General features: G+C 38.2%; 1 protein-coding gene across 1 annotated transcript in view; it reads right to left on the bottom strand.

Annotated features, from left to right (window-relative positions):
* Nucleotides 1–1,419: 1,419 nt before the first annotated feature.
* Nucleotides 1,420–24,839, bottom strand: part of Dram1 (DNA damage regulated autophagy modulator 1) — a 35,572-nt gene continuing 12,152 nt past the window's right edge. Inside the window, exons 2-7 of the mRNA XM_046429614.2 lie at nt 22,285–22,352; nt 18,541–18,683; nt 13,278–13,455; nt 9,557–9,615; nt 5,183–5,275; nt 1,420–3,580 (exon numbers count right to left, since the gene is read on the bottom strand). Of these exons, the coding sequence (XP_046285570.1) occupies nt 3,536–3,580; nt 5,183–5,275; nt 9,557–9,615; nt 13,278–13,455; nt 18,541–18,683; nt 22,285–22,352 (586 nt within the window). The 3' untranslated portion in view covers nt 1,420–3,535. The remainder of the gene's footprint in view (nt 3,581–5,182; nt 5,276–9,556; nt 9,616–13,277; nt 13,456–18,540; nt 18,684–22,284; nt 22,353–24,839) is intronic.

The following is a 24,839-nucleotide window of genomic DNA, read 5'->3' as shown; positions in this document are numbered from 1 at the left end:
TGTGGTTGCTCTCTTGTGCAACAGACACGACACAGATGCATGACATTCTGGACTTGAGAATGCGGGGCATTCAGAGCCAGACCAAGAGTATGTGTGTGGGGAGACGGCTGGGCTTCCCGGCTTGCCAGACTCAGGGAGTGGGAGAGAAGGGGAGACCACTTATCTCCTCCCACTCCCCTTGCCTCATTCCAGGCCCAAACACCAGACCAGTATGTCTCCAGCTGAGTAAAAAATGGGAACATGGGACAATGCCACATGTAAGAGATGTTAGGAAACCCAAACACAGCACAACGTTGATGTACTTAATTTGGTTTATGAAATGCAATTTGCAATTTCTGTGGAATCCTCTGTGTTAGTGTTAAATAAAGGCAAGGGGGGTAGGGTGGGGGGACACTGAGGGACTTGATGAGGAATCAGAAAAACAGACTTCCAGACTGAATCTGTTGCCATCTGGCTATAGAAGCACTTGCAGGTCACTGAACCTCTCTTTGTGATAGTTTCCTCATCTGCAAAATGTGATAATTAACTGCCTGTTCAACCTCACAGAGGTTAAGTAAGAACACAAGAGCCTTGAAGAATATAAACATAACTTAGAAATTAACAGAAGGCATCTGCATTACCTCAATCGCTTATTTACTTTTTTTTTTTTTTTTTGGTTCTAAAAAGGTTATTAGCATGTATACTTTGATTTACTAAAGCAAGTTAGGATGGGTTGTGGGGGTCAAGGGAGACCTAGATTCCTCAGTGAAATAGGCTGCTTTTTGTATTTCCAAGGTCCTTTTCCCACACCTGAGAAACCACTTTCACTGACCAATCAGCCCTCTTCAGAGGACATGTGACTTAGTTCTGACCAATCAGAATACCACTCTCCCCTGGGCATGTGACTCAAGCCAGCCAATCAGGAACAATCAGCCAATCAGGAATGGGTTTTTGTTGGAACCACTTGGAATTCCTTGGTTTCTACTGGATAGGTTGGAGGCCCCAAGGTTCTAGAAGCCTTCTCCCTCCCAGGGAGAGGGGGAGCTACCTGAAAACCATGTCCATAGAGAGGAAAGCACTGATGAGAGGAGGGAGGAGATGGATTCCTGGGAACACTTCTTGATCCCCCTATCCCTGACGCCAGCTGCACTCTTGAACTTCCCAGCTTCCCAGGTTAGTAGATACCCATTTTTCCTTCACAAGGCTAGATTTCTGATGTCTTCAGCTCTAAGAGTCTTGACTGATATGATCTCCTGAGACTGTTTGAGAATCTCTACAAAGATAAACCGATAGTGACTACATGCAAAGCTACATGAATTAAGAAAACACAAGGTTTAAGCCATACCTTTGTGAAGTCCAAGAGGGTGTGGAATCATCTCCCAGATAAATATGCATCATAGTAGTACCAGGTGACATTTTATAATTAAACAGGGACACAAATTACTAAAATAAAGAAATATTTCATTTTATTTTCTTTTTAAGTCATGAGGGACAAGGAAAGGTGAGTTCATAAAAGTTAAAACATAATACCAAAATATGAATAAAACCAGCTTTAGAGGTTGCACGGAATCAGCAGAATGTGATTATCTGTAGTGATTTTGGGCCTTCTCAGTTTGCCCAGACAGGTGTAGCGTTTGGTCTAGCCCATGTAACAATTTCTGTGGTAACTGTCCAGAAGAGAGTTGTCATAGAATCATGGAGCCCAAACAACTGAAATGTTGACAGTACACAAAGCAAAACAGTCAACATCAACGGGGTGACACAATTGGTTTACATTAAAGTAACTAGTAAACTTGAATCAATAAATCCCATTATGCAGCACCTCAAATACCCTGAGTCATTCCTTCATTTGCTCATTCATTCGTTCATGCATGCACATTCAGTAACAACTGTTTAAGAAGCACCTATGGTGTTTCCAGGAGGTACTGTGTTGAATGCTGGGGTTACAAAGGTAAAGATTAAAGCACATTCTCTGCCCTTAAGGAGCGCTCAATCTAATTGTGCAAAGAGATGGAGATGAAGAATGACGGTACATCTTTCAGAAGTGCTGATAACAAGAGTCTGCTTCACAGAGAGACACTCCATGCGTTCACTCTACCATAGGGTCCACGGAAGAAGCATGCGGGCTCCTTTTCCTCTTCAGAATCAATGTCACTCTTTAGTTCCAGTGTTACAATAAGGATCCACAGCATTACAACAAGTTAAGTGGACCCAGAAGTGGTTATCAGCTTCCCATCACAGAGCACTTGGGGGAGTGGCAGTTGGTCACAGCAGAGGTGGCAGACTGCTTAGCAGAGTTAATAGGGAGCCGCAATGGGCTCCCCACTCCCCAGATGCCCTCCAAGGCTGTCCAGATGGGCTACTAAGCCCTTGTTATGTACCCTCAAGGTCTGCTCCCACATGGCCATACCCAAGGTTGTAGTCTGAGGGTCTTTGAAAGAGGGAATACCTTCTTGTCAACATTCCAAGAGCTGCTTCTTTCTCTAGAAGGGCTTTCTTTTCAGTTGCCATTGGTGATTTGGGTAAAAAGGCAGAGTCTACAGGTCCTGCTTAACCCCAAGGGCCTGACTCATATTTTCTATAGTGTTGTGGAACATTTGAGCACATACATTAAAAGGAGGAGAAAATAAACAGCACCTCCAATGCCCAGATCTTTCATCTGACCCTTCTCCTTTCTCCCTGTCTCTCTCTTGGACCTGAGTTCTCCTTGGTGTTTACAGGCATAAATGAATTTGAAAGATGTGAGTTTCAGCTTCTAAATCAGACTGTTATTCAGGTTACACCGTTATAGTAAAAGAGAGTTGTACAATTTCTAATCTGCCTCGCTGAACCCATCCCATGGGAATTCCCACTACTAGTGACTGCCAATCAGCAGCAGGGGACAGTTGCAGCCTTGTGGACAGGGAGAAACTGAAGAGGCAGAATTTCAAAACCCAGGGCTTCTGTATTCCGCTAATGCCACAGTGAATAATAGTAAGGCCTCCCCATAGAAGAATTTTTCATATTTCATCTAAAACCCAGAGTATCTTAGTGTAAATTTATTAACTGAATATTTGACATTTGGGCATATGATCATTATTTTAAGTTGAATTTTATAAATGCTCCTGAGATAACAGATGTATATAGTTAATTCTCTAAAAATGAAATTTTAAAATGAATATCCACGGATTTTGCTTTTTAATAAATGTACTAAACTTCAATTCCTCATTTAGTGTATTTCTATAGAACACTTGCACACAAAGACAACAAGCAACAGAATCTGTACAAAATAGGAGCTCTCCATTTTCTGTAATACCTTATCTTTTCTGTATAAGAGTTTATATAAAAAAGTGTCTACTTAGAAAAGTATAAAAATATTGCTACAATGTTATAAATGCTCTACATTCTCTAGGAAAACATACCTTTGTAAATAGTACAACTATAGGAATCTTGGTGAAATTCAAGTCCTGGATGTACCGCAAATGCATCCCAATCAGGGCGGCATCAAAACCTGTCCATCTCTGTGCCACTTCTAGAAACCATCTGTGACATTCACTGAGACAGAATCCTCTTTTCTTCAAATGTCACCATTGATTTCTGTGGATATCCTTAAGGTAACACTCTATTAAAAAGAAGAAGAAGAAAAAGAATAAAAGAAAAAAGATTTCAAAGAAATTGAACAATTCCAGGGCTAACCATGGAACTTCCAGCAGCGTTGCCCCACCTGAGTGGTGACCTCACTATGGTTTGTGCTATGTTTGATTTGGGTATTATAGAATTTTTCTTGGCTTTCTGTATTCTTTTAACTAATAAAATTCACTTGTTTCAAAATGTAAGACTTTCACTGCAGCCAAGTCTGCTAAGGTCCCAACCTTCTCTCTGCCTTGAGAACATTTTTGAACAACACACTTTTCCTTTTTAAAAAGACATATTTTCTGTTTTTTGGAATGAGTGAATCCTCTAAAACAATCAAGGTACATGACTTGTAGCATCTCAAGTGGCAGAAGGCATAGGAAAATTTCATTAATTGAGTGAACTATAGGGATGCTTCTCTTTGGAGAGAGAACTTACAGAATGGTAGAAAAAAAATCTCTAGCTACTCTTCTGATAGATGACTAATATCCAGAATATATAAATAACTCAAAAAACTCCAGTAAAACCCCCATTAGTAAATAAATAGGCAAATGAGCTAAATAGACACTTCCCAAAAGAACAAATACAAATGACCAATAAATATATGAAAAAAATGTTAAACATCATTAGCAATTAGGGAAATGCAAATCAAAACTCCACTGAGATTTTACCTCACACTAGTCCAAATGGCAGCCATCAAACAATAATAATTGCTGGAGAGGATGTGGAGTAAAAGGAACCCTTTCACATTGTTGGTGGGATTGTAGATTAGTACAACTACTATGGAAATCAGTATGGAAGTGCCACAAAAGACTAAGCAGGGAACCACCATATGACCCAAATATACCACTCTCCTTGGTATTTATCCTCAAGAATTAAAAGTCAGCATGCTATAGGGATTCCTGTATACCTATGTTTATTAGCAGCACAATTCACAATAACCAAACTACAGAACCAGCCTAGGTGTCCATCAATGGATGAATGAAAAGGTGGTATATATACACAATGGAGTTTTATTTTAGCCATAAAGAAGAATGAAAGTACATATTGCAGGAAAATGGATGAACTTGAGAATATTATGTTAAATGAACTAAGTCAAACTCAAGTCAAGGATCATATGTGTTTTCTATTATGTGGAAGCTAGAGAGGGAGAAAAGGAAAAGAAAGGTACTAGGGGGAATCTTGAGAAAATTGAAAGGAGACCAGTAAAGTAGAGGAAAGGGATCAGGGAAGGAGAAGGGAAGGGAAAGGGAAAATACTGGGGAACAATATTGACCCACTTACATTGTTATATCATGTACATGTACAAATATGTAACAGCAAATCTCGCCATTACGTATAATAGTAAAATATGTGTATTAATTATTATATTTATTAATTATGCATAATTATTATACATATTAAATATAGAAAAAAAGATGCTTCCCCTTTGGGAATAAGTTAGTAAACTAAGTTGCACAATATATATTTTTCAAACACATCAAGAATAAAAACAAACTGTTCTTTTTAAATTCAATAATTTTTTTCTAAATTATTTTTACTAATCCCCAATTGTCAGCAATTTGTAACATCTGAACTGATAAATACCTACCTGAAAATCTTGGATGAATGTTAGGAAGTAGAAAATAAAACCAAAGGCCACGGTCCATTCACAGATTGCGCTCACTACATGGTACACATAATCCTAAAAGCGATAATAAGGAAAGAGAATTTAGCCTAAAAAATACCCACTTAGCACACAACCTGAAATAATAATGAGACAGACCAGAGGTGCGAGAAGCTGTCCAGAAAGCCTAAACCAGAACCTTGAGGAAACAATATAAGCAAGACCACATAGATAAACTTTAGGGACTGGCCCAATAAGAACAGGAATGGAGTGATCCTGAATATTCTCTCTGGCACTCACACACTCCGGTTTTAAGACAGTCTGCATAACTTCAAAAGGCAAAATATGGACCACAAAACAGTTAAGACTGGGAAGGAAATTTAGACTCAACAGAAGAAAGAACTTTCCATTTAAGGCATGCCTTGGTCTCCCGCAGTTGGGAATCCCGTAGCTGAAGGGCACGTTTAACAAGCATCTAGTCTGCGCTCCTGCGGTTATTCCAAAGAATGACTGTGTGCATCTAGACAAGACAAAACATAAAGCCCCCACTGGGTTTTAAGTTTCCCTGTAACTGGAGAAATCGCTCATTCAGCAGTCAGTTCTGCTTATGTCAAAAGGTAAATAAAGCTGCAAAGCAAATGCTAGTAATGAGACTTCCACAGGACACCTGCATATCTTCTCCAAGACAAGGAGAAGAATGAGAGCCAAGAATCAAAGTGGCTTTCATGGGGGTTTCCAAGCTCAGTTGCTTATGGAGGCCAGGAAATTAATAAAAATAAATGAAACTGATGGTTGTTAAGCGAAAGACAGAAAAAGGAGCCCATTTCTCATCAACTCAATTCCACATTCACAAAATGGGAAAATAATACCCCAGTGCTTCTTTGAAAGAAGTTAAAAAAAAAAAAAGTCTATTTGTGTGCATGCATGTGTATGTGCACATGTGTATGTGATCTCCTGTTTTGTTTTGTTTTTTTTTTATGCTGGAAACTCATTTCAAAGCATTTTAAAATTCCATCTAAGTAAGGAAAAAAACGCATGTCTGCATTTTAACTTTAGCTCACATGCCAAACTAGGCCTGCAGACTCTTAGTTTACCCCCTCTGATTTCAAATAAGGTTAATTGTTTTTCCTACTTCACTTTCTGCTCTGCTATAGGTTACATGTGTGAGTAAAAACGTGTGCTGGGTTGCTAGTCAGTTCCATGGCGACAGCTCTTTTCCTTGACCCTGTTTTCATCCCATAAAGATTTAACAGATTTATCAAACTCGAGCAGACATCACTTTTGGCTGTCTCCAGGGACACATCCATCCATTGTTCTCATTCCAGGGCACACTGGGGAAAACCTGGCCAGCCTGCATTAGGAGTGGAGAACAGAGGCTTCCTCTTTTTGATGCCAGCAGCAGGGGACATGTCCTATCCCATATCATCCCTGGACAATGAAGATGGCTTATTAAAAGGAGGCATAAAAAGGGGTGGGAGAGGACATTGACGTGAAGGAAAACATATTAAAATCTTGACTTTGAAAAGAAAAAACAAACAGAGACACAATGGCAGAGGGTACGGGGGATGTCTTCAGCATCATATTAATACAAGTTCCGTGGAGTGGCTTCATCCAAATGTGAACACAGGCCAAGCTCTGAACTCCTCGCTCGGTGGGATGAAACAAGGACCTATTTCTCACCCTCCCTACCGAGTAAGCCCATGCACATAGGTATGCAGTGAAAGCTCTAAAATACTATACAGAAATCTGGGGCAGTACCTAAAATGATTATTCTTTTCAGGTAATTAATGTAAAGAGGTTTATGTTGTTGTTTGTTTTCTGATTTTGCAGCCATTGATACTGGAAACAGAAGGAAACACCAAAGTGGCACAGAAATTTATAGACTGAATAGAAAATCAGGTACTTTTCACACTTTTAGATAGCAAATGGAAGGTGACAGATTTTCAGAGACCTGGGGATATGCTTTGTGGAGCCCTTGACTTGTGGTGGAAGGTCGCCCCCCGGTGGTCTAATAGTAAAGTACACCTGGGCCTGCTCTGCTGTTTGGTGTCTTGTCAGGAGGACGTTCCCCAGTGGAAAGAGGAGCCTAAGACCCTTTGGATAGGAACTTATTTCCCCCATTCAGAAAAAAAAGTTGCCTTTTTCTAGGTCTAACCTCTTGGATAATCTGGATATCGTCCTGTCATATTCAAAGGAAGTGTTTTTTGAATTCTTGTCTGGATTATTCTCTTTCTTACCACCATCTTCAGTCCCATCAGCAACCTCGATGGAGAGCTAGTATCCTCTGTCTTGGGGAACCCTTCCTCTGACCCAGCTATCCCCTCTAGCCAACCACCGCATTTTTCCCCAGCAAACATATGTTGATAGCTGAATGAGTGAACCACCCTTCGTTGCCCAAATTCAGGGATCTTGTTCCATTCCTAAAGGCTGTTCAGCTCCATCTACCATGATTAATCATTTCCCTTTCTTTTGAAAAAATGCCCTCCTCTTGCTCTCTGGGGTAATATATCTTCTTCTCATTTCATAGTGAGAATTCATGTTTCAAAGAACCAAATTTGGCAGTGGACAACTGGTTGTTTGCCCCCACTAAACTATAGGCTTCCTTGGGGACCTGCCACCCTATAGCTGACCATCCCCACCCCAGCATCCCTCAGCACAATCTTGCTTGCAATAGGGACTTGGTCAGTGAAGTCAGCCCAGTATTGCCCAGTTCTGATTCATGACTGATTCACTTCTTGATTCATGACTCTTCTTTTTACTTCTTTTTTTCTGGGTACAGTCCTTCACCTGCCCTTTGGAAAACAATCTACTGCTGTTCTCTCACTAAATCCCTTCTCTCCTGGGGCATCATTCATTCAATCTCCTATACCACATCTGGATGAAGCACTATCATAATAGTTTCATGGCATGGGGTGATCTCAATTTCACATACTTGGGTACAGGCGTTCTGCTATTTGGTTTGGAAATTATTGGTCACTCTATTCTATGCCATGAGGGCTCTTGACCCTACCAGAGATCTAGCTTCACATTTTTAACTGGACATTCAGCCTTGATTTTTCCCTGTAGCCTCAGACACCAGTGGCTGCAAAACCAAACACATCCACTTCTGCCTGTGAAATCATTTATCCCTGATAAAGACTGTATCTCTGTGGTCATGGAAATAAATTATTTGGTTCATCCAAAATAAAGTCTTGGAAATCATTTTTGATTCATCATGTCTCTTCATTCTCAAGTTAGCCATGTGCAAGTGCTCATCCAATATTTTTATCCTATCATTTCCAACTGAGGTTCATCTTGATTTGAATCTCAACTAGTAGAACTGTCTGCTTCTGGTCCTGCTAATGCCAAACTCTCTCTCAAATCTGCCCCAGATGTTGCTTCTACCTAATATTTGTCCAATAATACTCACTCAATTTCCTTTCCTGATCAGAAGGTCTTCAAAAAGCTTAGTCTGGCCAACTTAGTCAAGTTGAACCTCTGTCAGCCTCCAAAAGTCACTGCTTCCTTGCAAAGTTACCCCTGATTATATTAATTGTCACTGTGTCCTGAAGTGAACTGTCCACTACCCTGAATCTTGTCTTGTCCTCTCTGATGAACATTCTGCACTTTATCCGACCTCCATAAACCTTCATTCACATTGTCCCCTACCCTTTAAGTTCCAATCTCTTACTAAGCCCTAAAGGTTGAAGTGTGTAAGAAAGAAATAAGGAATTCTAAATTTTGAAAATAATTTCAGGAACCATTTGGGATTATCCCAATAACTAATGTTAAGCAAAAGTTATGGGAGGCCTAAGCTCCTACACTAGGCCCCTAACAGATCAGACCAAACCAAAATGGAGTCACTTATGCTAAGTGCCACGTAATCCACCTGAAACTTCAAGAGAGCAGATAGAGCCCCAAACTGAGAATTTTTTTCCTGAAGACAGGAGATTTCCATTTACCTGAGCCTGTGTAATAAAGAAGTCTCTTCTGCTTAAAAAATAATGTGAAGTAGCCCCATGTGAGCCAATCAAACTTTCCCCATTGTTCTGTTTCCTTGTTCCCACTTTACAAAACCTACTGTGCCGCTGCTTCATGGAGCTTTCATTCTATTTTATAGAATGGACCCTGCCTCAGATTCAGGAATTTCAAATAAAAGCCAGTTAGATGTATAACTAAATTTGTTGTAATTTTGTCTTTTGAAGCTATTTACAACACACACATTGTCAAGTAATTGAGCAGTAAGTTGATTACATGACACATTTACCCCACATTTTGCAACCTGTTCTAAGAAATGACAGTGATCCTTCCTAGGATTCAGCCAGCCACAATCTCTCATAAACAGGATCAACATCATCTTGAGAACAACTTAAATGTTACCTTTTCTTTTGGATTCCACTCCAGTTTGGTCATAGAAATTAGTGAAGCACAGGCAATCACTTTTTAAAAAGAGAACATTGTTAAGGAAACTACAGAAGAAAAAAAAATGGTTCTATAATACTAAGACAATTCTAGTAGAATCATTACATGGTGTTAAGATATTAATAACAACATTGCTACAATCAAACCAGTTTCTATTGATTTCTGGTAATCTCAGACCTTCTAATATGATAGTAGCTAAATTACAACAGAAATGCAGTCATACCTTAGTGATACTTTTTCAGTTACATGTAGCAGAATTTTAATTTGCAGTTTGACCCCCAGTGTTTGTTGGTGTTCCCACTTAAATTGGCTGTTGAAAGCTGGTCAAAATGGCTGACAGGACAGTCCAAGATGGGTCCTTGTTGAGTACTTACTAAGTAAATAAAAATACATCTTCCCTAAAAATATTATTCTCAAGGTAACAGCTGTAAGGAAAATTTAACATTTTATATGCAAAAATAAGCTACAAAAATTCAAACTGCTACCTGTTAAAAACAGACGTCTGTTGCATAACTGGGTATAAGTGCAGCCCTTTCTCTTGACACAGTTTCCACATCAAAGACATTCAGCCTACTTCAGACTTTCAGGCCAAGCCTTATAAGGCCAGGGGCCCAGGCTCCTGCCCTCCCTCCACACTACTATCTGTACAAAAGGTGGTGATCAAATTTAGAGGGTAAAATAGAGCTGGGCATGGTGGTGGTACACCTGTGATCCCAGGTGCTCAGGAGGCTGAGGCAGGAGGATTGCAAGTTCAAAGTCAGTCTCAGCAAGTTAGTGAGGCCCTGTCTCAAAAAATAAATATAAAAAAAAGGAGGCTGGGGATGTGGTTCAATGGTAGAACACCCCTAGGTTCAATCTCCAATGCCAAAAATAAAGGCAAAAAAAAAAAAAAAAAAGCTAAAGGAACAGAAAGCTCTATGGAATCTACCAAAAATTAGGACTTCAAAGCACTGAGTCAATGCAAATTTACGGCCTTCTCTGAATTCAGAGTCAGCACATCCTCTCTATGTCTCGTCTTCATATTTTGCAATACTTAACACTTCCCAGTTTCTCAAAATAAAAAATTGAGAGCATCAAAGATTTATCATTTCATTACCATACCTCTGTGTGCAATTGTTTAACAGCTACTAATTATTTTGTTTATTTGTTCTTTAGTTTCATCTTCAGTACACCAGGTACTGCACTGGCTTGGGAGCGAGGGGAAAGAAACCCCAGCAAAACAGAAAAGGTGAAAAAGGATAATCCAGTGCAGGAGAAGAGCGTGGGCAAAAAGAGAACAAGAAACAGCCAGGCTTAGGGGACAAAGTGTAACATGAAGTTGGAGAAATAGTAGCTCATGATCAGATCATGTGCTTCCTGCAAAGGAATCTGGACTTTATTCTGCTAGTGATCGTGAAGGCTTTCAAAAGCATTAGAGGTCAGTGCAAGATGAACAATTCAGCAGGAAAAGTCCAGAAGTGTGACTCTAAATGAGTGTTCTCATTCAGAGCCTCAGTTTCATTTCACAAGAATGACCCAGGAAGAAGAAAGCGGGCATTTTGAAGATGCTTTGAATCCTTTGTAAAGAAATATTATTACCATGCTGAAGTTGAAGACATAGACTTTTTCATATGATAAAAATTCATTTTAGTTAATTTGCTCCAGGGACATAACCACTTCTGTTTGGGGCTGCAAGAGCCTTCTAGAATGAAATCTATTACTTTAGAAAACTCTTGAGGTCTGAAATGTTTATTTTGCTAAAAATTCTATGATTTTAATATCTGGGGATCTGTGTCTAAAAGTTGGAAGCAAGGAAAGATTTTATACCAAGAATCTGCTTTTAGCACTATGTATACCTATAGTGCACACACTATAAACACTATACATTTTACAACACAAGCTGCCAGTTTCAAGGAGATATATTTAATGAGAAAGCATGAGCATCTTCGACCCATAAAAAGACTAGGAAATTGAGAAGGCATTATCTTAGGAACAAAACAACTGGTAAATTTCTCAGGATTAGAGAGGAGGTCCTGTGCTTCGAAATTTTGTAATTAAAAATTTCCTTCCATAGCTGGGTGTGATGGCACATACCTGTAATCTGGGTGACTTGGGAAGCTGAGGCAGGAGGACTGTAAGTTCAAAGCCAGCCTCAGCAACTTTAGTGATACCTATCTCAAAATAAAAAATAAAAAAAAGGGCTGGGAATGTGCCTCAGAGGTGTATTCCCTCTGGATTCAATCCCCAGTACCAAAAAAAAAAAAAAAAAGAAAAAAGAAAAGAAAGAAAGAGAGAGAGAAAGAAAAAGATTTCCTTAAGATTTAAAAAAAAATAGACTTCTTATTTTGTATAACTTCTATTTTAAAAGAAAAATACAAATCTCAATGTGTAGAAACACACATGATGTATTCAAAATGCGTTCTCAAGCTTACCTACTTTATACCATAACCCAAACCAAACTAATGAAATTGCCACTTATTAAATAGTTTCAATTTTTCTACAATTTGACATTAATCATCACTTTTAAGAACACTGTAGCATTCTTTAATATGACCACAGTTGGTATTTTTAAAGATGCTTCACACCTTAAAGACCACAGTTTTTTTATTTTCTTGGTTAAAAACTTCATTAAAGAAGAGAGAAAAAGAAAAAAAAAGGACAAAGTTTCATTTCCTCTAAATCAGAATATATAATCATGACAAATTCATATAATTTTTTTCACATTGCTGAATTAGAAAATGAATTTTATTTTGAACTACAAAAAGACTAACTACCTTTTAATTGACTTAATCAGTGATGGTTTTTTCAACATCTCAGTGTGAACACTTGGGACTTCACAGGATTATTGCTTTAAGTTCAATATCAATATTTGGTATCTTCAGCCAAGCACTACAAAGAAAACTAAATATTTTCAAATGGCTCATGAAACTAGACTGTGGAAAGGAAAGTAAATAGAGACTGAAGTGTTCCTACATTGTTCCATTCCCCTTTCACACCATTTCCCCCCCAAAGATTCGTTTGATCTAACCAGACCAAGTTGAGATGTTTTCTTAATGATTTACAGTTTTCTCCTGTTTGTTGTTCTGAAGAATGTGGAAACTTGGTTTTATCCTTTGATTTTTTTTTTTTCATGCCTTTGGAGAGGGTGTCAAACTTGCTAGGACACTATAACAAAGATTCTTTTCTTGGCCAAACTTTGAACTCCTGAAACTTCTCCCAAGTCCATCTGGACACTTCATTCTAAAATCCAGTTTTATCCCAGCACAATGACACACGCCTGTAATTCCAGTGACTCGAAAGGCTGAGGCAGGAGCATCACAAGTTCAAGTCCAGCCTGAGCAACATAGTGAGACCCTGTCTCAAAATAAAATAAAAAGGGCTGGGGATGTAGCTCAGTGGTACAGCATCCTTGAGATCAATCCCCAGTACTGAAAATAAATTTTTTTAAAAAGAGAAGAATTAGTTAAGCCAGCATCCCCCACTGCTACCTCTGACCCTGCCCCGCTTCTTTGGCTAAAAATTCCCACTTGCCAAAGCTGTATTGGGAGTTCAGCCCAGTCTCTCTCCCCTGCAAGATGTGCAGTGGTCTCCACCTATCACTATGGCCTAAAACGAAGTCCTCCTTACCATACTTTAATAAATGCCATTAATTTTTTTTTTTTTTTTTTGCTTTAGCAACTGACAAATGTGAAAAGGATACTGGGGACAACAGCTGCACAGGAAACAGCAGAGATGGCCATGCGTATGTGGCATGTCAAGAGGCTGTTCCACTGTGGACACGATTTGTAAGAGATGATGGATTGCAGGAGCGTGTACACCACACCGCAGACAAAAGCCAGAAGGGCGCCCCCGTCGTGGACCACGGGCACAGCTAACTCCTGGAGAGAAAATCACAGATGTGTAACAACTTGTATGAGACTGCCAGCATTAAGCTTTGAATTCTCAGTCACTCCCGATGCTCCAAGCCACTGTTTGTCACAGATGCACTCGTCCTTGGAAAATGTGGCTGCTTCCAGAAGAGTACCAATTGCAAAATAAATGCCAACAACTGGGTTGTTCCCTAGCAAACCTGGGCATGTGGAACAAGGAAGGAACAATGTTTACCTTGGAGGTAATGGACTTTGACCCTTACAACCTCAATCTCTGTATCTATAAAATGGGCATAATCATTCCTGCCTCACAGGTTTGTGGAGAAGACTATATGACACATCTCATACAAAAATATCATTTAGAGCAGGGGATGTCGCTCAGTGGAAGAGCACTTGCCTAGCATGTACAAGGCCCGAGGATTCAATCCCCAGGACTGCAAGCTGGGCGCGGTGACACATGCCTGTAATCCCAGTGGTGTAGGAGGCTGAGACAGGAGGATCTCAAGTTCAAAGCCAGCCTCAGCAACCTGGAGGGGCAAGCAACTCGGTGAGACCCTGTCTCTAAATAAAATACAAAATGGGGCTGGGGACGTGACTCGGTGGTCGAGTGCCCCTGAGTTCAATCCCTGGTACCAAAACAAAACAAAAGGAAAAAACCCAGACTGCATTAATACTTTGTCATATATTAATTATTCATTTACTAAATATGGATTTTGAGTACCTAGAACACTTAGCATGAGAATACAGATTCAGGAATGTTACACACAAAAAATAAAATACACTTTATGCCTTTTAAAATGAGTATAAACTTTTAAGTATATAAAGAATTCAGGGAAATACCAAAAAATATGCCAAAAAAAGGTTAAGATGGTAAATTTTGTGTATATTTTAAATACAATTAAAAATAATTTTAATAAAAAAGAATCAAAATAAATTACTTTCTTCCCCTGAATGTTAGGCACATTTGGTTGACAAGAAATAAAAGGCAAAGCATCTGCAGCTAATGAGTCAGTTTCAGGAATAATCTGAGAATTCTGGTACTTTCCATTCTTACTTTCCTTTTCATGCAAAGTAAATCAACATCTTGAATTGGTATCCTTTATTTCCTTTCATAAATACTGTCAGGGAATTTCCTTCCTTAGCCCCAGCCAATTCAACATGTCCATTACAATCTTAATCCACAAATTGCATAACTCTATATTAACACTGATGTTATCAGACCCAAAGGCCCTAGACTCAGCAGGAACTGTCTCTATAGTGATGTCTTTTAGAAGGGAAAGGATTCTTAGGTCATATATGAATTCTGGGTAAAGGATGAGATAAAAACGTAGCATCTTTTTTAGACAACTTTTTAGAAACTCTTGCAAATTTAAAAGATAGCAAAACATAGAGCCAGGTACCATGGTGCACTTCTGTAATCTCAGTTGAACAGGAAGGTCTCAAATTTGAGGCTAGCCTGGGCAACTTAGTGACCCCTTGTCTCAAAGTGAAAATTAAAAATTTAGCAATTTAGCAAGACCCTGTCTCAAAATAAAAATTAAAAAGGGTTGGGGAGATGCTGTGGTTGCAGTTCAGTGGTCTAGCACTTGCCTAGCACGTTTGAGGAACTGGGTTCAATCCTCAGCACCACATATAAATAAATAAACAAATAAACAAACAAATAAATGTATCCATCTATAACTAAAAAAAAAAAAATTTTAAAGGGGGTTGGGGAAGTAGCTCTGTGGTGAAGTGCCCATGGATTCAATTCCCAATTCCTGGAGGGGGAAAAAAAAAAAAGAAAAAAGAAAAGATAGTAAAACATAGAGAATACTAGACCCAACAGGGCTATACCTTGAAAATGTTCTTTTCTAAAAAGAACAATTCTTTTTTTAATTTTATTTTTAATCTACAAGTAATAATTATATATATTTATAGGATTTTGTACATTTTTATATATTTACAATGTGGAATGATTGAATCAAGCAGATTAACATATTCATGACTTCACAGTTATTTTTATAATCAGAACTTATAAAATCTGGTGCTTTAACAATTTTGAAATATTCATAATTATTAATGTTAGCCATCATGCTATATACAATAAATCTCATTCATCCTGTCTGAAACTTTGTACCATTTAACCTCACTGTTCCCAGCCCCTGGTACTGTTCTACTCTCTGCTTCGACTGTTAGATTCCACCTATAAGTGAGATCTTCTGTTATCTGTCTTTTATGTGTCTTGCTTATTTCATATTTAACACAATGCCCCATTCCGTCTCAAATGACAGAATTTCAAAAGGAAACTTCTGAAGGGAGAATAAAGTATTGACAGAAATTAGTGAGGATACCCTCAAAAGCAGGCATTCCACCCACCCACTCACAGAAAGAGTTATCTGTGAGCTTCTCATAAATGTGATTATTACGACTCAAGAAAAACCACGAGAGCCAGTCACGCTCTCTCTTGGCCTCTCAACTCAAATTCTTCTCGAGGTAGCAGCTCAAGTCGGCCTGCTGACGGCATGCTAGAAATGAATTACAGGATATCAAACAAGGAAGTCGTAAAGATGCACTTATGGGAACACTGCCAAGGCAAATACTTTGTTCCCAGGGACTGTTAAAAAAAATTCTATTTTCGGTCTCTATAAACATTTGATAACTTCATGGAAGCCTTAAAAATAATCAAAAATTCGATTATCTAACCATCTAAGTTTTCTTTCTAAAGCCTGCCCTTTATGGTTTAAAAAATGACATCTGTATGCCTTATGTGGTGCTGAGTTATTCAAAAGATGAAATAATGTAAGTACATGGTACCCCTCCCAAATAATTCAGACCCACACTGGATTCCACAGTTTATATCATTCCAAGCCACCCCTTTTTGACTTTTTCTTTTTTAATCATGTTTTCTGATGGTAGAGATATGTGCTATAAACAGTCACCCCTCAGGATCCACAGGAGATTGGTTCCAGGAACCCTATCAAACAACATAATCCACAGATGCTCAAGTCTCATGTAAATTTGCATAGTATTTGCATATAGCCTCTGTACATCCTCCTGTATACTTGATTTAGTCATCCTTTAGATTGCCCATAATACCTAATACAATGTAAATGCTGTGTAAATAGTTGTTATACTGTTTTTTAGGAAGTAATAATGAGAAAAAAGTTTAAGTTCAGAACAAATGCGATATTTTTTTTCTGATTATTTTCAAGCTGAGCTTGGTTAGATTTAGGGATGGAGATCTGATTATACTTAGTTTTTCCTCACAGATAATTTCTTCATTTGAAATAACTCTTCATTGAGAATAACTCTTTTCCACAGTTCTGGACAGATTGCTTCAATTCGAAGGTCACCTCTGCCACACATTGCTCATAGGATATTGGGCAAGTATTAGCCTGTCTGGGCCTCTATTTCATCATCTGTAAATAGGGAAAGGAAGAGTGCCCACTTATAAGGCTTTTATTGGAATTGCATGATTTACAGTGTGGGATATTTTCATACATATGTCTGTCATGCAGAAGAATCCCAATAAATGTTTGTTGTTATGAAAAACAGAATACATGCTCTATCATATAAAACATAAGAAAATGCCATAAAAAGCCCAAGTCACATGACAAATGATCCACACCACCACTGCAGCTCTCTGTGCTGCTCTGAGAAGCAAATTTAAGTGCACAATATGCCCCCCTGTGAAACCTAATACACTTGCTTCAGGGGAACTATAGATTTGGCTCTCACTTTTCTAGCCTCACCATTAACAACACGGAGACACTAATAATCACATGATTTATAACATCCAAAAACTAAAATGAGTTGAGACCTGAGAGATTATCCATGGCCTGTGTCATATTGAAGATACAATATAAGGAAAGGGACTGGTCTGTGTCATATTGAAGATATAATATAAGGAAGGGGGCCTTTCCCCATAAACCTTTGGTAAGTACAGGAGTGAATTTCCTGGGGCACAGTATTATAATGACCTCCCCCACCATGAGAAGTGCAGAGAAAGGGATTTTATGAGGCCCACCGGGGGCCTTTTACACTGAGGACTCTGTTTTTGATGATCCGACTTCATGCAGGAGAGGACACTAGAGACTGAATGGACAGCGGATCATACAGGTGGAGGACTGTGGTTATTTAGTGTACAGACACATGCTCTAGCAGTCTGCTGGAAGTGAAGGCTGCCATCTTTATTTGTGAAAATAACATTGTACAAGGTCACCCCTGATGGGAAGACAGTTAAAGAAGTACCCCAGGCAGAAGCCAAGGTCCTCCTGGAGTAACGCCATTCTGCTCTCACAGAGACAACAGGTGAAGGAGAGCACAGGTCCATCTTAATGGTAACCTGTGATGATGAACCAATAATGACCACAATAGCCACCAGGTATAGACTGCTGGCTGTGGTAGATTATCTGATGGAATCCTTGCAACAATCCCTAGAGGTGGGCATAAGTAGCAGTAGTGGTAGTAACTTGAAATTTAACCAGTATTTTTAAAATATTAAATATTGTCTCCATAGACAAATAATATGAGCAGAAATCCATAGAGTAGAATAATGATGTTTTTTTCCATATACCTCACACATTGAGAATATATCAAGTAGACTCTGCATAGAAGTTAATTTTCTCTGGGGGCCATATTTTGATTCTGAGACTCATTAGCTAAATAATCCCAGCAAATGACTTAACCTCCACTAACCAAACCTTGACTGCAAAAGGAAGAGATCAGATGCTGCTCTTTGAATGCCAGATGGAGTCTACTGAATGGTGGAATTGGTAAGCACACATAAATATCTTCATACTCAGTAAAATCAATATGATGACTAAGTAGCTCTCCCTGTATCAAACCACACCAATATGAAATGGATCAATGCAAAGGCCATAGCATTTGTTGGAAGCGCACACTCCTAATTGTACAAACATGTACCCCTTCTCTCCCAAGGATCAGATAAGACCAATGTCCCAATGTCAAAGATTTATTCCTAAAAATTAATCTCATCCAATTTTGGGAAACTCATCAACCATTTCACAGCTCTCCTGGCACAAGCGTGCTGCTTGGGTTCCTGCTTCTCTCCTCACACATTGTCCCCAGTACTGAGAAAGCCACAGACCATACCTGAAAATTTGCTACAATGCCCATTCCGATACATCCCACCAATCCAAGAACTAAGGACACCAAGTTAAAAACAGGAGTGCCGAAATAGCTGGTTTGATTTTGCTTCTCTACTATTTTATATCTCGTGTACATCGTGGCTGCACCTGAAAAAGAAAGGCACTTTGATGAAATTTTCATGATTTGATTTTTTTTTTTTTTGGAATGAAAAACTTAGAAGCAGTTTTTAACCATTTGTTAAAATGGTCCTGATTATGGCTATAACTGTAGGTAAGCGCTAGAGTACTTGCCTAGCATGCATGAGACCCTCAGTTCAATCCCCAGTACCCACCTCAAAATAAGTCCTGATTGCAATGCCTCCCTATTTGCCCATCCCTGTCCTTTCCCCCACCCCATTTTAGTTTCTCCCCAGTGTGATGGAATAAATAGACAGAAACATACACACCCCATTGTGGTTGTTATTTTTTCACATAAAAGCCATTATAGTATATGTATTATTCCGTCTTGCTCTTCTCACTTAACAATGTACCCTGGAGATTTTTCCAAGTCAGTACAAACAAATCTACTTCGTCATTTATGAAGGGTCTTATAGTATGAGATACCATATTTATTTCATTATTCTTTTACAAATGGATTTCTATATTGCTTCTCTGTTTTTTCAGTTATAAACAGTGTTCAATAAACATCTTTGGATATAAATCTTTGGGCACTCTATCAGGTATTTCTGAAAGGCCAGTTCTTAGAAGTAGTTATTACTGGGTCAAGAAAAAAAAACCCACACACAATTAAAATGCTCAGAAGCACTTCCAGATTGCTCTAAGACAGTAACAATTTATACACCCATCAGCAGAACTGGAGAGCAATTTTGTATACACTTGCCTTTTTAATTATTGTCAATCTAATGAATAAAAAATGGCAACCAGTTGGTTTAATTGGCATCTTCCTAGTTATTACTGTGATTTAGCAATTTTCATTGTATCTACCAGTCATTTTCATTTCTTCTTCTGAGAATTGCATGTTTTAATTTTTTTTCCTCATTTTCCTCTTGGTTTTGTTTATTCATTTGTAATTTGTGGTTGCTTTTTACACATTATGTCCACTAGTCTAAATCTGCTATAAATATTACAAATTTTCCTCTGATCTGTTGTCTTTTAACTTCATTTCTGATACCTTTCATTGTTTAGAAGTTTTCATTTTTTTACCTACTCAAATCTGTTAACTCGTATCTATGCTTTGTGTATGCTCAGATAAGTTTTTTCATCCCAAGACTTTTTTGGAAACACTAAACTTCTCTTGCACTTTTGTTTTTTATATTAGTTCTTTAATTGCAACTGGTTTGTGTGAGATGCTTAGAATGTGAACGTTGGAGGCAGGGTGCAATAGTGTACACCTATAATCCCAGCTACTCTGCAGGCTGAGGCAGGAGGAACACAAATTGAGGCCAGTCTGGGCAAATCAGCAAAACACTGTCTCAAATTTGAAAAAATAAAGAAAACAAGAAGAAAGGAAGAAGAGAGAGAATTTGTGGGATAAATACATAGCTAACATAATTTTAGATATGTATTCCCTTTAACTCAGCAAGCTTACAGAAATAGTCACCTCAATACACAAAGATATGATTAAAAGGACATTCACTTCTACACTGTAATTACAAAATATGAGAAAGAGCCTAAGTGTTTACCAATAGGAGACACACTGAATAAATTAAAATACCATACATCCACATGATAGATATTAGTCATGTGTTAAAAGGATAAGGTAACCGGGTACAGTGGTGCATGCCTGTAATCCCAGAGGCTCTGAGGCTAAGACAGGAGGATCATGAGTTCAAAGCCAGCTTCAACAAAAGAAAAAAATAAAATAAAACTAAGCAACTCAGTGAGACCCTGTCTCTAAATAAAATACAAAATAGGGCTGGGGATGTGGCTCAGTGGTCGAGTGCTCCTGAGTTTAATCCCTGGTATCTGTGCTCCATCCCCCCAAAAAGGATAAGGTAAATTTGCATGTATTGACATAATGATGATTATAATATTTTGCTATACTTTAAAAAGCAGGCTAAAAATTAATAATTCATCATAACTTTTATTTTTATTGATTATAATTATACATAATAGTGGGATTCATCCTGACATCTTCATATAAGCACAGAGCATGATTTGGTCAATCTCATTCACCAGTAACTACCTTTTCTCTCCCCCAATACTCTTCCTATACTCTACCATTTTTAAAAATTTGTGTATTATAATTATACATAAAGGTAAAAATCATTGTATATATATTATATATTCATAGACTATTTTAAATAAATATATTCATGCCAGCTTCTGCATGGCCTAGAAGCAAAAGCCATATTTATCATTTGCTGTTTCAAAATAATTTCAGTCTTCTAAGTCTGAACTCTTGGCAAGGGATGGTGTAAGAGGGACTGAGATTGAGACTGACAGACCCCCCCCCCCCCATTTCCACTTCTCTTTGTTTACTTCCAATTCCATGGGAGAAGATCCCAAATGGGTGACAAGACGAAACATACTCCCTACCAAGTGGCATGAACAAAGATACCCAGTTACCAAGCAGAGTTTCCAGTACCTCTGTCCCTTCTTACCTGCACCAATGGAGAGGGACAGAAAGTGCTGGTTAACCACAGTTCCTTGGCAACCTGATTGTTCCACAGGGTAGGGGATTATGAAAGGATTAAGAGAAAAATCTCTACATCTTACATCTACCTACTCAGATCCCCCTATAGTACACTGAGTTTTACATCAAAAAGTAGTTGTGATATTACATTAATTGACTCACAACAGGATTGTATCCCATCAATTGCACCTCAGGTGGTTTTGAGGAACTGAAAAGAAAAATCATACTTGTGTTGGAGACAAACTATTCCTTGTTTCACCTTTCTCATTTCTTTAACAGGTCAGTGGTTCTCAAACTTTAGTGAGCATCCAAGTCCCCTACAGTGTTTTTTAGAGGGGAGGGCCGGGGGTACTGGGGATGAAACCCAGGGCCTCGTGCCTGGCTGGCAAGTGCTTTACCACTGAGTCACACCTCCAGCCCTGAGTGCTCATTCACATCACATATTCTTGGGCCCATTCTAAAGGGTTCTGAATGAGTGCATCTGTAGTACAACCAGGGAATAGCGCTGTAAACCAGCACCCAGATGGTTTTCATGTGAGTTGCCTTTCACGTGAGCACACTTTGAGAAACAGTCTTTTCTGCATTGGCTTACACAAGTATACATCACAGTTTTTAAAAACTAAATTGCATTTCAAAGCCACCTCAGAAGTTTGGGGTTTAAAACTACCCACAGCAAACCCTGTGTCAAACTGCTAAATAAAGTGAAGAATAATTCTATAACAAGGTTATAATCTTGGATTTCTACATGTTTTAATTTCTCAATGTAGGGCAACATTCTAGTTGCAAAGGTTGTAATTTTAAAAAAAATATACAAATTGGGGAGGGAAAGGGAAGATATTGGGGAATGAGATTGGTCAAATTGTTATGTGCATTTATAAATATAGCATAATGAATCCCACTGCAATGTAATGCACCAGAAATACAAAAATTGCAAAATTTTTTAAACATTTATTTCTTAGTTATAGGTGGACACAATATCTTTATTTTATTTTTATGTGGTGCTGAGGAGCAAACCCAGTGCCTCACATATGCTAGGCAAACGCTCTACCTCTGAACCACAACCCCAGCCAAGATTGTAAATTTTTAACTTATTCATAATAATTGGATACTTACCAAGAAATGCAGAGAAGTTTATCATGAATCCAAAAATACCACTCTCTGGAGGTGTTGTTCCTGTATCACTAGGAAAGAAATATGCAAATTATCAAAAAGAAGCTTGGTTCAGCCCTCTGGGTATGTAACAGGCAAATTTTGTATTGTGTTTCCAAGAAAAAAAATCAAGAACCAATAAATGGGATGGATTCCAACTAAAAAGATTCTTCTTAGTAAACAACCAATAACATGAAGAGAGCGACTACAGAATTGGGAGAAAATCTGTACCACCTGCACATCAAATAAAGCACTAATCTCCGGGATATATAAAGAACTCAAAAAACTTAACACCAAAAAAAAAAAAAAAATCCACAAATAACTCAATCAATAAATGAACTGAACAAACACTTCACAGAAAAGACATATAATCAATCAACAAATATATGAAAAATGTACATCTCTAGCAATTAGAGAAATGCAAATCAAAACAATTCTAAGATTTCATCTCACTCCAGTCAGAATGGCAATTATCAAAATACAAGCAACAATAAGTGTTGGCTAGGATGTGGGGAGAAAAGTACACACATACATTGCTGGTGGAAATGCAAATTGGTGCAACTACTCTGGAAAACAGCATGGAGATTCCCAAATGGAACCACCATTTGACCCAGCTATTCCACTCCTCAGTTTATACCCAAAGGACTTAAAATCAGCATTCTACAGTGATACAGCCACATCAATGTTTATAACAGCTCAATTCACAATAGCTGAACTATGGAACCTAAATGCCCTTCAACAGATGAATGGATAAAGAAAATGTGGTATATATACACAACGAAATATTACTCAGCCTTAAAGAAGAATGAAATTATGGCATTGGCAAATAAATGGATGGAGTTGGAGAATATCATGCTAAGTGAAGTAAGCTAATCCCAAAAAACCAAAAGCCAAGTGTTTTCTCTGATATGTGAATGCTGATCCATAATGGGGAGTGGGGAGGATAAGGAAGAATGGAAAAACTTTGGATTAGGCGGAGGGGAGTGAGAAGAGGGGAGAGGTGTAAGAATAGGAAGGACAATGGAATGAGACAAACATTATTACCCTTTGTACATGTATGATTGCATGAGCGGTGTGACTTTGTACTATGTACAGCCAGAGGAATGAGAAGTTGTGCTCCATTTGTGTAGAATGATTTGAAATGCATTCTGCTGTCATGTATAACTAATTAGAACAAATTAAAAAATTTTATATTGTGTTTCTTTTGGATGTTCAACAACATTGAATTCTGAGGGTGTGGACTGATTTTGTTCTAATGTATTTTCATTTGAGCACTGAAAAACCTAAAATTTATTTTTTCACCATTGAGAGATTACATTTTTTCCATAGCAAAAAAGCTAGGGGAAATGCTTAAAGTGAGTGGTGTTGCAGTTTCTCAAATGATGGAAACTCATACACTTGATATGCATTCATTCTTTGTAAAGAATTGAATTTTATATTGAAAATAAAAACTGAATATTTTACTATTGAGATATTAAATACAAAAACACCTTGATCTTTTAATGACTGGGTTTATGCACAAATTTTATGCTTCTGAAGACATAGTGATGAAAAGTTTGGCAATATTAGTGATCTCAACTAGTGCTTTATTGAAACAATGGGGTATATTAAGAATATATTGTGGTAAGTTATTTGAACAAAAAAGTCTCTATAAAATATTTTTTCAGGTACAGTCTTTTGATTAATTAGATAACTTGGGAAATAGCATTTGACATGTTCTATTTTCTATTCCTTATTGCCAAATTTAAAATTTTTATATTTTTAGGTTCCTCATAAGGAACTTTTCCAATGGAAAACTGAAGATAAAAGAGCTCTCAATTTGAAACAACTTGTACCCATTTTGAGTGTTTCCACATATAAAAATAGCTCCAAAATTTATGTGTTGAAAAACCAATCACATTGAAAAGACACACTTCAAAGTAGCTGAAGAATTCCAAGAGAAGCCTGTGTGTGCAGAACACTTAACATTCAAAGAGGAGCATAAAGAGGTCAATAGCCACCGCCCTTACATCAAATACTTTTATTCATAATTATTTCAATCTCAATGCCACCTGTCCCTGTAAGAATCTGAACATTCCCACTTTTCCTCATTTTTCACAATACAGGAAGTTTGAAGGAGAAAGTTCCACATGGGTGAGATGCCCTTCTGAGCATGGTACCAAGCGGGCACCCAGGAAGCGAGATGCAGTGCAGGGCTATGACCTTGGGCTGCACTTTTGCTAGATGATTAACTCTGGGAAGTCAAGCTTTTCTCTCTTGGCCTCAAGACATATAAAAACAGCAGCTACCAGGTTGAGTCATCCTGGAGTTCTTGTTACACATCTGTCACACCTCAGAGAGTCATGTGCCAGGGACAGAAGAGAGACAGCAATGTGCTGGGAAGAAGACTCTGAGTTTGTTTGTGAAGGAAGAAAAATGGAAGAATGATGGGATACTTAGGAAGATAGGTAGGTGAGTGAGGCCCTGAGTCTATCCCCAGTACCAAAAATAAATGAAGGAATGAATAAATCCATGTAGGA

The sequence above is a fragment of the Marmota monax genome, unplaced genomic scaffold, assembly GCF_021218885.2.
Source record: "Marmota monax isolate L192 unplaced genomic scaffold, Marmota_monax_Labrador192_F-V1.1 WCK01_AAM20220418_F8-fsc00051, whole genome shotgun sequence".
Taxonomy (NCBI): Eukaryota; Metazoa; Chordata; class Mammalia; order Rodentia; family Sciuridae; genus Marmota; species Marmota monax.
Note: the sequence above shows the minus strand (reverse complement) of the source record. Positions and strands in the feature narration are given on the sequence as shown.